At 43.8% G+C, this 11,309-nt stretch overlaps 1 protein-coding gene across 1 annotated transcript; it reads right to left on the reverse strand.

The window, feature by feature from the left end:
- Positions 1–4,729: 4,729 nt before the first annotated feature.
- Positions 4,730–9,019, reverse strand: LOC136463351 (70 kDa peptidyl-prolyl isomerase-like). Its single transcript, XM_066462352.1, has 12 exons — positions 8,486–9,019; positions 8,275–8,361; positions 7,273–7,533; positions 7,107–7,181; positions 6,940–7,020; positions 6,662–6,856; positions 6,282–6,547; positions 6,079–6,204; positions 5,838–5,984; positions 5,620–5,747; positions 5,223–5,343; positions 4,730–5,128 (listed from the first exon to the last, which is right to left on the reverse strand). Exons 1-12 carry the CDS (start codon positions 8,832–8,834, stop codon positions 4,919–4,921), a joined length of 2,046 nt encoding a protein of 681 aa, XP_066318449.1. The 5' UTR covers positions 8,835–9,019; the 3' UTR covers positions 4,730–4,918.
- Positions 9,020–11,309: the final 2,290 nt, after the last annotated feature.

The following is an 11,309-nucleotide window of genomic DNA, read 5'->3' on the forward strand; positions in this document are numbered from 1 at the left end:
TCAAGTGGATGACCCATGCTATGACATAGGAGGAGGTGTCCCACCGATTGGTATCAAGGTCAAAGATCCTATATGTGATATCTCTAGAGCTATACAAGTGGTGTCATTCCAACACATGTGATGGTGTTCATAAAAAATGCTAGATTCAAGTGTCAACCATCTACCCCAATGCAATCCTTTGTATCAATATGACACACCTTTTATGGAAATTAATAACAAAGGGGGAGAAGTTGAAACAAAGATATGTAAATGCATCATGAGGAGAAATAGAAGACATGGACAAAGAGGGAGCAACATTAAAGAATAGAGAAGGATCAAAATTCTTGGACAAAAGAAGCACATAAGTAGGGGGAGCAAGCTCATAAACTTGATTGTTTGCATTTGATATGTGCATATTCATCTGCTTGCTTGCATTGCATAAAGTTTTAAATTGAATATACATGCTTGTGTGGTGTATGCTAGTTGTAGAATTTGATTGATGAAATGAAAACTAGCATGCATATGATGTTAGCTAGACACTTGGTATGTTCCTCAAGTAATACTAGTACCTTGCTTCTAATGTTGATCTCACGAGGTATCTAGTGTTTTTTGTTTCCAAGTGGTATCTAGCTAACCATAGTGCTAAGGATTACCTTAAAGGTGCAACTCCGATTGGTATCACGCTTCAAAGGTTTATTCTATACACCTTAGCATCATTTGGCAGTAATTACTTTCCCATATTTCAAATCCATATATATGTGCAATTAAACCAAACACACTAGCACATATGTAGAGGGAGATAATACTACCAATTCGGGTTTGTGGTACTTGTCCAAAAATATTTACACATGGTAAAATTGCTTGGACAAGCAACATGAATTCATTTGAGCTTAATTTCCACATCTTTATAGAATTATCATCAATTAACAAAAAGGGGGAGATTGAAAGGTCCCTAGTTTGGTTTTGGTAATTGAGTAACAACCTAGGTGGACTAATGTGTTTAAATATGAGATACACAGGTGATTAGTCCATAGGTACCGTTGTGTGAGCAACTCATGCCATGACGGTGAAGATGGCTTGGATTGTTGCAAGGCCCACACATATGATGAAGGAGCTTATTGCATATGAGACATGATATGGAGTCATGTGACTAAGGTGGAGAAGATCAAGACAAGACTTAGCTTGATGGACCGGTTGTAAGCGTGAAGGGCAAGTTGGAGGCTTCGGAGCGATGGACCGCGTGGCAGTGAAGCTTGAGCAAAACTTGGCACCGATGGATGATGGCAACGGTGAAGAGCAAGTGAAGTCAAGATCGATGAACCAATACGGTCATATGATGATATCAAGTTGGAGGCTTCGACACGATGGATTGCGTGGCGATGAAGCTTGAGCAAAACTTGGCACCGATGGACGATGACAACGGTGAAGATCAAGTGAAGTCAAGATCGATGAACCAATATGGTCACATGATGATATGAAGTGGATCATATCATTTATGATATGGTTGGTGCATGTGTTGCATCAACGATGGAGGACATGAAATGGAATGCGCAAGGCAAAGGTATATTTGTAGGGCATTTTATTTCACCGGTCATAGGTGTATAGAGAAGTTTATGACTGGGTTTAGGATAGATGGCCGTACTATCAAGAGGAGCAAACTTGTTTGCATATTGGTCATCTAGTGTCACTCGAGTGATCTAACTTTGCATCGTTGCTAGGATCAAGTGGCATTGTGAATTGGGTGACTAATTCTTTGGGAAATGTTTGTGAAAAGCTAACACACGTGCACAAAGGTGGTGAACACTTGGTAGTGTTAGCACATTTGCAAAGGTGGCGAAAAAGGTGAAGAAAAGGAGGAAAAACTGAGTTCGAGGTGCTTCCATGGGGGGCACTGCCACCCCCTTTCCGGTGCACCGCCACCCCTGTGGCGGTGACCAGCTAGGCGAGGCTGAGGAGGAGAAGTTGGGCTGGCACCGCCACCCTGTCCGGTGGCACCGCCACTCCTAGGGTGGTGCCCTCTTGGCCTCGGTCTAGAGCACTAGAGAGAGGGCAGGCACCGCCGTGTCTGCTGTACACTGCCTCGGTGAGGGCGGTGCACCGCCTAGTCACCGCCGCTGGTAGGACAGTGCCACCGCCTCTTTTATCCAGAGGGCAAGGAAACTAGAGTTAGGTATCGTCGTGGGCACCACCACCCCTAGGGCGGTGCCACCGCCACCCCTGTTGGTGACCATTTCTAGCCGTTGGAATTTGACCGTTGGGAGGGCACTGCCGTGTCCGGTGCCCTCATAGAAAAGGGAATTTTTGGAGCAACGGCTCTATTTGCTTGGGGCTATAAAACCGAGCACTAGCTGGCCTTAGGCTGGTTAATGAACACCCTTAAGCCTTGGTGGCTTGTATAGGTGTGCTTGGGAGCCCTCTAACTCACATATGTTTAATAGTGATCATCCAATTGAGTATGAGCGCGATTCTTGTGCGATTGCATCGTGAGATTGCATCAAGTGGCACTAGATGTTCGAGTTATAAGCCGATGGTGCTTGTTACTCTTGGAGGTTGCCACCTTCTAGGCGGCTTGGTGGTGGTCTCCATCGAAGCACGCAAAGAAGATTGTGCGGTGTTCCGAATAAGTGATTGTGAGGGGAATTGTGCTCACCCCACAGGAGCCGCGAAGAGCAACTCTAGTAGAGCGAGACACGAAGGATGATAAGTGGTCCAGCCAGATTAAGTGCTAGAGCTTGTGGTAAGCACTTCGCATGTGAGAGTGTGACTTACGGGTCACCACTAGCAAGAGGATTGGCGATAACCTTGGAGCTTGTTTAAACGAGGACTAGCATGTTGGCAGCACGTGAACCTCGGGATAAAAATCACCGTGTCATCCTTGTCTTTCCGTTGGTTTACATCCTCGTTACACAAGCTGGTATTTACTTTCACTTACATTGTGCTTGTGTAGTTGCTCTAGTAATTTGTTAGCTTGTGTAGGTTGCTAGTTACCTCATTTCTTGTGTATCATAGAAGTAGCTCCATTGTGTAACTAGTTTACTTTTGTAGTAAATTAGTTGCATTGCTTAGTTTATGTAGGTAAGTAATTTGCGCTCTCTAATTTGGCATTAGTTGCCTTGTTATTAAGCATTGCTAGTGAGCTTAGGCTTTGTGCTTTTGTATACTAGTTGTGTAGGAGCTCCTCCGTGCTTTAAGTACTAGCAGCATAGGTTTGTATGACCTTGCTCCTAGAATTTGTTAGGTGAGCTCTAGCTAGCCTGTCATCTTTGTTGCCTAATTAGGATCTTTATAAGTTGCTTGTGAACTTAGAGGGGTGTAGTCTTGGCTAAGACCGATAGTTTTAATTCCGCATTTGTTTCGGTTAGCCGACACAATTAAATTTAGAAAGGACTATTCATCCCCCTCTAGTCCACCATCTCGACCCTACAGCAGCACTCCGCTGACAGACAAGACAAAATACCAGGACTCAGCTACATCACCCTGCATGGCCATGCATGGCCCAAATCCCGTCCAACCTGATGGACGGGCGTACAATCACACCCACTACAGTATGAGAATCATGATTAGGAGCCAACTCCTCTCAAAGTGGATGCATCCAATGCCCCTGACCAGGGCCATGAGATGTCAGGAGAACAAGGCCGTGACCAAGGGAGCAGGTAGCCCACAATGGATGGCCACTCCCCTGTATTGCAGCATCACAACTTCTCCCCAAAGAAATGGGCGTCATGACAGAGGCCACGATGACCACGACGAGCCCATGCCATGTAGGGGAGTTGGTGAACAACCACCATTCCCATAGTGCCGCCACAGCCAGCACAGTGCCGCCATGGCACGCCATGCTTTCTTGGTGTGAGGAGCAAGACCTGGACGACCGTACCGGGACGTGCATACAGAAGCAAGGACAAGACAAGATGAAGTACTAACCAAGCAAATAGCTTCTCCCGCCCCTTGGGCACTCGGCCACTCGGGTCGGAAGAACCCCTCTTCTCTACATGTAACCCGACCCCCACGGCTATATAAGGGGAGCTGGGCCTTCTTCCATAGGATCGATTTCCCCTTCCTCTAGCTCTCTAGCCGCCTCTAGCTTTCTAGCCGTAAAACCCTAGCTTGCATACCCCCTGTTGTAAGTCGTTTGAAGCACTTGAACTTGAGGAACATGTACTCGTAGTCTCCGGCACTGGTCATATGGCTTCATCTCGAACTAGTATAATTCCTTGTTCCTCGAGTGCTAGCCATCAACTCCCTTGAGCAGCGTGGCGCTAAATTCGACAATATGCAAATATCACTAAACACTAGGCCTAATCCAACAGCAAGCGTATAAGCGGTTGTCTAACTAACCTAAGCACTTCACAAAGCACCGACACTAATCACTAAATGTTCTCTTAAGCACATGTGGTTAGAGCACACTCTAACACCTTCAAATGGGCCGGCCAAGGGGGTATATACCAAAGGGCTGAACTAGCCGTTGGGCAAACTACCAAGTCAAGTGCACCGAAAAAGTCAAGTGCACCCACCCCAGAAATACGATGATGCAACGTGTACTAGCCTTGTTTGAATGACTGGTGGAGCTACCAATCATTGGGGCCTTTTCTCCTATGCTTTATAATCTCAAGTTTGACAAATAATAAGTGTTATTAGATTAATAGTATAATAAATTTTAATGGTAAACTTATTTATAATAGATACATTAATAATATTTTCTATAAATCCGGTAAAACTCAAGATTGATTACTACTGAAAAACGAGATTATCATTCTTTTTGAGACAGAGGAAGTAACTATTAGACAAATCAAGTTGAACAGTATACAGTACAAGTAGTCAAGACTTCACTCTCAAGTCCTCAACCCACACAGCTAACAAATACGTATAATACTCATATCTATACTTCGATAAACACTTGTCCGTGAAAAGCAGAGAAGGCGAGCACAGATACCTTGCTCAACTAACAGTTAATGCAGTCTATTTCATGAACACTGCTGTGCATGTAGTAACCCACACAGACTGCAACCAATAGTATTACCGGAATCAATAGCCTCAGCACAAGCCACAGCGTGGACCCCTTGCTACCATCGGTAGTGAAGAATCCCCTAAGCATTTCTGTCAGTGGCCATAAGAGCCCACGCTTCTTGTTTAGTGCCTGACTCATTTGGTCCTTGAAGCAGCAACAACAGCAAATTTACAGTTAGACCAACGGCCATCAAGGTATCGCAGGGCAAGGTGGGGCGAGGGTTGAGGAGGGAACTTACATTGTCTTCCGTGTCTTCAAGCATGCTCAGCTTGGAAATCATGTTGCCATACAATTTGGCATCCCTTCTTTTGTACTCCTTGACCTTCTCCTTTAGCCTCCTGTACCCCATCTTCACATCCCTGATAAGGAGAATGAGTTATATCTTACTTGTATCAACATGCAGGTTAAAGTTTCTGCATAAAAACATATTGCAAAGGACTGAGTTGTGCATGCGTGTTTGATGCCATCAACTGTTGATTTCCCTGATTGCATTGAAACTATGATATGTAACAGAATTAGCTGGCAAGTTATTCTCAAAAGATTTTCATTAAGCCAACTTCAGTACTATATATGATATGATTAGTATGTCCGGGGTCTGTAATTTAATCAAGTAAACAGTACCCACAAAGTATTACCTGTTGTCAGGATCTATTTCTAGAGCTTTCTTGATATCTGCCTCTGCCAAATCAAGATCAACAAGATGCATGTGTGCCTGTGCCCTTCTGTACAAGGCCTTCACATTTGTGCTGTCAGATTCCAGGACCTAAATACCAATACTTATTGTAAGCACAGTTTTTTTCTTACTATAAGTATATAATTCCCAAGATATTTCAGTTTATTCTGTATATAGTACCTCGGTACACAGTTCCTTTGCTTCCTTGTAATCATTGAGTCTTAGTTTACATGCAGCATTGTTGAGCTTGCAGCTTATCTTAAGTGGTTTTGATAGCTGCTTCTCTTCTTCACTGAAGGAGCTATCGTACTCGACGAAGCTCAAAGCCTGATAAAGAGCAAAACAATCTTAAATACCATTTTTAGCATAATGCAAAGAAGGTGCAAAAGGTTCTTTGAAGCCCAGCGCTGAAATTTTTTACCTTTTCATATCTCTTAGAAGCCCTGGCATACTTGCCAACTTTAAACCACACATTCCCTTCTTCTTTCTTCTTAGCAGCTGCTTCAATCTTCTCAGCAATGTTCTTCAAGTCCCATGAATCTTTCTCCTGCATGAAACGGCAGGTAGGATCTTAATTTTATCACCGATCAATACACCATACAAGGTATGGCATTGCACATTTACCTTATCAAATGAGACAAGCTCCATTTCGTAGTAAACAGATGAGTTAGGTGGAACTGTAGCCAGATCTTGATTTGTTTCATTAGTTCCAAAGGCATGATGAGGAGGAATAGTGACCAAGGCTACTTCTCCTTTCTTCATGCTGAGTACTGCTTTGTCAAGCCCTTCAATCACTTGATCCTCATCAGTCTTGAACTCAAATGGCTCCTCACCATCATGACCTTTCTTGACAAATAAGGTACCATCCTCCAACTTCCCAATAAGTTTCACTGGAAAGCAAAAACATTATAATTTGTACTAGAAATAAAAAAGAAGGGAACATTACCACAAATTCAGTTATGAGATTATGTGAAAGGAACAATTCATCATAGGTTATCATGTACCTCGGACAATTGCACAATCATTGGGACGTTCATAGCCTTCACCCTCCTTAAGGATCTTCTTAAGGATCTTTTTGTCATTGCCTAACTCAGTGACTGTCCTCCAGGACACCACTTCAAGATCAATGTGCAATGTCGCATTAGGAGGCACAAAAGCTTCTTCTCCAGAGGCCGGTCTACCTTTCACACCAAAGCCATCTGTTCATCATACACGACACATGTTAGATATGCATCTACTCACACATTGTACCGGGTCCATTATTAACATACTGCTAACTCACATTGTGGCATGACAGTGAGGTGGGCCTTCTCATTTTTCTTCATAGTCTTGACAGCCTTTGATATGGCAGGGCAAAATACGCCTGGAAGAAACACAACATTCTTGCATAAGAAACTGACTTTTAAAAGCTAGAACTACAGTACAATTACTAAAAAACGGCCAACATACCATCTCTCACAGTGAACTCAACACCATCAGATTTCGATACAACTGTTCCATCCTCAAGCCTTGCTTCATACTTAACTGTTGAAAATATCCAAATAAACCTTTAAAAATGTTGGTCACTGAAAAGGCAACGTGGAATCGAACAACAGAGTAGATCATGGTACAGTACCAAAAACTTCATCAGGATCTCTGGGGTTCTCCCACTTATCGCCTTCGGCTAGTACCTTTTTCAAGATGCCTCCGTCCTTGCAAATGTCCTTGATACACACCCATGACAGAAGTTCAATGTCAAACTGCAGCGTGGCATTTGGAGGGATGACTGGTGGTGAGCCATCTTCACCATATGCAAGCTCTGGTGGGATTGTGAAAACAGCATTTTCGCCTTTCTTCATGGTCTTGATGCCCAAATCCCATCCCTTTATAACTTGTCCTATAGGGAGTAACAATATTGTTTACTTTAGAAGCATGCACCATTTCACCATAGTGTATACTTTAAGCAAGTTAAGTTTAATTATACTACATAAGGAGAATACTCATGTACTATACAACTTCGTAGTAGTAAACTAGTAGGATCAAAACAATACACACTAACCAGAATGCTCTGTGTGCAGTACAATTGACAGAACCTACAGCAGAAAACCTCCAGTCACTTTCAATTTCAATGTGCAAACAAAACCTGAAACAAAGTACTTGTTCTTCTACTCCCATGAGGAATAGTTAATTTTGACTTAAAATCAGGATCTTGGGGTACGGATCAATTAGACGTCTAGTACAGGAAGTCAGGAACTAAATTTTGTAACTACCATTTAATATCTCAGATCACCTAATGGCTCATCCACTGCTATGTGTCATTCTGTAATAGTCCAGCAATGTCATAAAAATTTGGTCAATCACACAAGGAAACAACATTTGAAGAATAACTGCAGCAACAAAGGAAAGCATAACCTGCTGCTACTAAACCTCCCTACATTTATATTTTGCTAATTGTACTGAATGCTAATTGTAATATACTGTACATCAGCGATTAGTAATGTACTTGACCAATTCTAGAAAGAAAAACAAATTTCACAACTTTAGCAGGATTCTAATATCAAATCTACATGATTTAGAATTGATCCTAGTTCCAAACGAGGTAGTGTAAATGTGTAATGCCAGAGCAGCGTGATGATACCTTGGCCCAGCGTGAACTTGAACGGGGAGTCGCGATCCCTGCTGGAGTCGAACTTGGTGCCGTCCATCAACGTCCCCGTGTAGTGAACTGCGCCGCCAAAATCAATCCAGTGAGCAAGCGTTTCCCAATCTAACCCACAGTCGCGTCTCGTCTCACCAGAAATTCAGAATCGGAACGCACTCCAGAGAGGCGAATCTCAGTATTATCTCACCTTCGACCTCGTCGCCGTCGCCGGGGCGGTCCCATCCCTCGCCCTCCTTCACCAGCTTCTTCTTCAGCCCCTCCTTCCCGATCTCCCTCTCCTCCCCAACCTTCAACTCCGCGGGAGGATCGTCCCCTGCCCCTGCCCCTGCTCCGTCGCCGGCCTGGAGGTCCTTCATGGCCTCGTCGTCGTCCTCACCGCCTAGGCCGTAGCCCCCCATCCCCATGGGGCCTCCGAGGCCGTAGCCCCCCATCCCCATCCCCATCGCTCCGCCGAGGCCGAGGCCCCCCATCCCCATTCCCATCATTCCCATGGGGTCGTACCCGCCGGCCGCCGGGAAGTCGTAGTCGTCTTCCATGGCCTCCGGAAATGGAAGCTTCTAGAAGGAGGAGTGCGAGTGGCTTCTCGAGCCGGGCGGGGGCGTGGACCGCGTGCGTGCGCCTTTCGAGTTTCGACTCCCGAGATCGATGCGCCGGCGGCGCTTTGTAATTATAGCGTGGGAGAGTGTGCGAGTGAAAACTTGAGAGCATGTGTTTCCGGTCTCTCGGAGCGTGGTGTTCTAGAGAGTTCTTGAGATAGGGCCGTCGCGCGCTTGCCGCTTGACAGTGACATCTGGGGCCACATTTATATATGGCCCAGTTGTCAGTGAGTGAGTAAAGCGTGGTCCGTGGATGAGGCTAGACCAACGAAAGGGACAGGAATGGATAGCGGCTTTGCTGGTCGCTGGGGAACGGTTGGCAGTTGCTGAACTCTCTGGAATCGCTCTGCCATTGCCCTTTGCCATGCTGTAATCAACAGGGATACGGTCGGAAAAAACCCTCAACCTTTTCTACTTTTTATATCTACTGCAACTAAAAAAGAATAAAGTGTAGATATTTTTTTTATGCAATATTTATTTTGATTTGTCCGTCTGCGATCACATGACATCTCCTACATGTTGCGTTCTTTGGTGCGAAGAAAACACAGAAAGTCTTGACCCTGATTTGCACGCGCTACAAATACAGAAAGTCTGGACCTGATTTGCATGCGCTATAAACACAGAAAGTCTTGACCCTAATTGCCTCAAACAAGAAAAATAATCACCCACGTCTCACGCTCGATCATACCGCTCTCGTGCCACAAATATAAAATTCTTAGACCCTGATTTGCATGCGCTACAAACACGGAAGACCATCGTCGCTCGTCGCTGCACGATCGAACGCGTCTTCTTGGGCCCCGTTCGCTGGTCTGAAACTTAGCTGAAATTGACTGAAAACATTGTTCCAGCTGAATTGTTATGAGAGAAAAATACTATTTCGGCTGAAAAAAGAAGCCGAACAAGGTGAATATGGGGTAAGCCGAACAAGGCCTTGGTAGGATTCAAGCGCGTCACTGGTCGTTGCACGGAGACGATCGTCGCGCGCCCCATTCCTCAAGCCCCTGCACGATCGAGCCGCCACTGCTTCTTCCTCGTTGTGTAGTGGAGAAGCAACAACAATGGATCATCCCACGTCTGCCTACCAGTGGATGCACCTGTGGCTACATCATCGATCGCCGCAAGGTCGCCGCAAGATCACCTCCTCGTGCCACATCTTTTATTTTCCAGGTTAACAAATTAATTTGGGAAATCCTGTTGCTTATCTATTCGATAATATATATGGCAGTATGCTCCACTGCATGGATCCATTGAGAGGTCTAATAAGGCATTTTGGGATGGTAAGGATTCCTGATGTTTTAATTAAGAATGTAATAATGTGTGTCTTTCCATCTTGTGTTTTTTCATTTACTAATCACGGTTATGATACATAATGTTCATACCCACATGCTTTTGTGGCATACAAATTTATGTACATAATGCACACCATGTATTAAAAGTTACTTCTAACTTTGCAATTACACGATACTAAATGTTAACCTGACCTCAAATAAAAATTACTTTTGCTTACTCTGCATGGCCTAAATATTTGACAGTTGTATTTCTATGTGCCGCACCTTCAATTTTAACAATGTGTTAAATTCCTCAATGCTTCCTCCAGTCATATTCAGGCTTCAGTGTGATGACAGGCTCCAGCTCACTGCTTCCTCTGAACAAAATTAGATACGTTGTTTTATACAATGTTTGCTCCATAACTCACTACAGCTCAGACATTGTCACCTCTTTTATGGTTTGCTTAGTTTACCATTTTCTCTACCTACATGTTCTTGATGCAACTTTTCTAGCTTTTCTGCTATACATATCTCTTTGGGGCCCTATGCATAGTAATCTATGTACCATTTATACCCATTTCCATGGCCACGACAAACCAAAAACTCTGTTGCTTAGTTTTAAGGCTTCTCCCCATAGCTATATACGTCCAACTAAATATGTCAAATGATATTCAAATTTCTTCTTCAAAATTGTTATTCCTTTACCATGAAACCGATTACACATTAATTACAGGTTAATCTTAATTACTGATTGATCGTGCCATTCTCCTTGATTGAATATTGCCTGTCATATGATAGAGGAATCACGGTAAAATAGGAAGTAGAAAATTATTGTGCTATCCATATACACATTGCATGTTTGCATGCACTAACATACATTGCAATGAGCAAAAGATAAGAGAATTAACACAGAAGAAAAGAGAATTAAGACAAAAGGAACATCTTTGCATTTCTGAGAACCTTGCCAAATCTGCCTACATTTAATTACTTTCCCTCTTTACATTTGCAAAATGGACAGCTTTTTCCTTCTTTCATCTGGTTTCACACTCATGTGTTCCATCGCCCTCGTTTGTTGTTTCTTGCGTGAACCATAGTTGATGTCATCTGTCTTTCATGGCTCAGCCTTCTAATCCCAAGAGAAGGTCCC

Source organism: Miscanthus floridulus, chromosome 7, assembly GCF_019320115.1.
Source record: "Miscanthus floridulus cultivar M001 chromosome 7, ASM1932011v1, whole genome shotgun sequence".
NCBI lineage: Eukaryota > Viridiplantae > Streptophyta > Magnoliopsida > Poales > Poaceae > Miscanthus > Miscanthus floridulus.

Excerpts from the sequence above, each read along its gene's own strand:
- LOC136463351 (XM_066462352.1), bottom strand. The coding sequence starts at position 8,834 with ATGGAAGACGACTACGACTTCCCGGCGGCCGGCGGGTACGACCCCATG. Across the intron at positions 7,021-7,106 it reads TGAGTTCACTGTGAGAGATG|GCGTATTTTGCCCTGCCATA; the intron begins GTATGTTGGCCG and ends TGTTTCTTCCAG. Across the intron at positions 6,548-6,661 it reads TGATTGTGCAATTGTCCGAG|TGAAACTTATTGGGAAGTTG; the intron begins GTACATGATAAC and ends TTTGCTTTCCAG.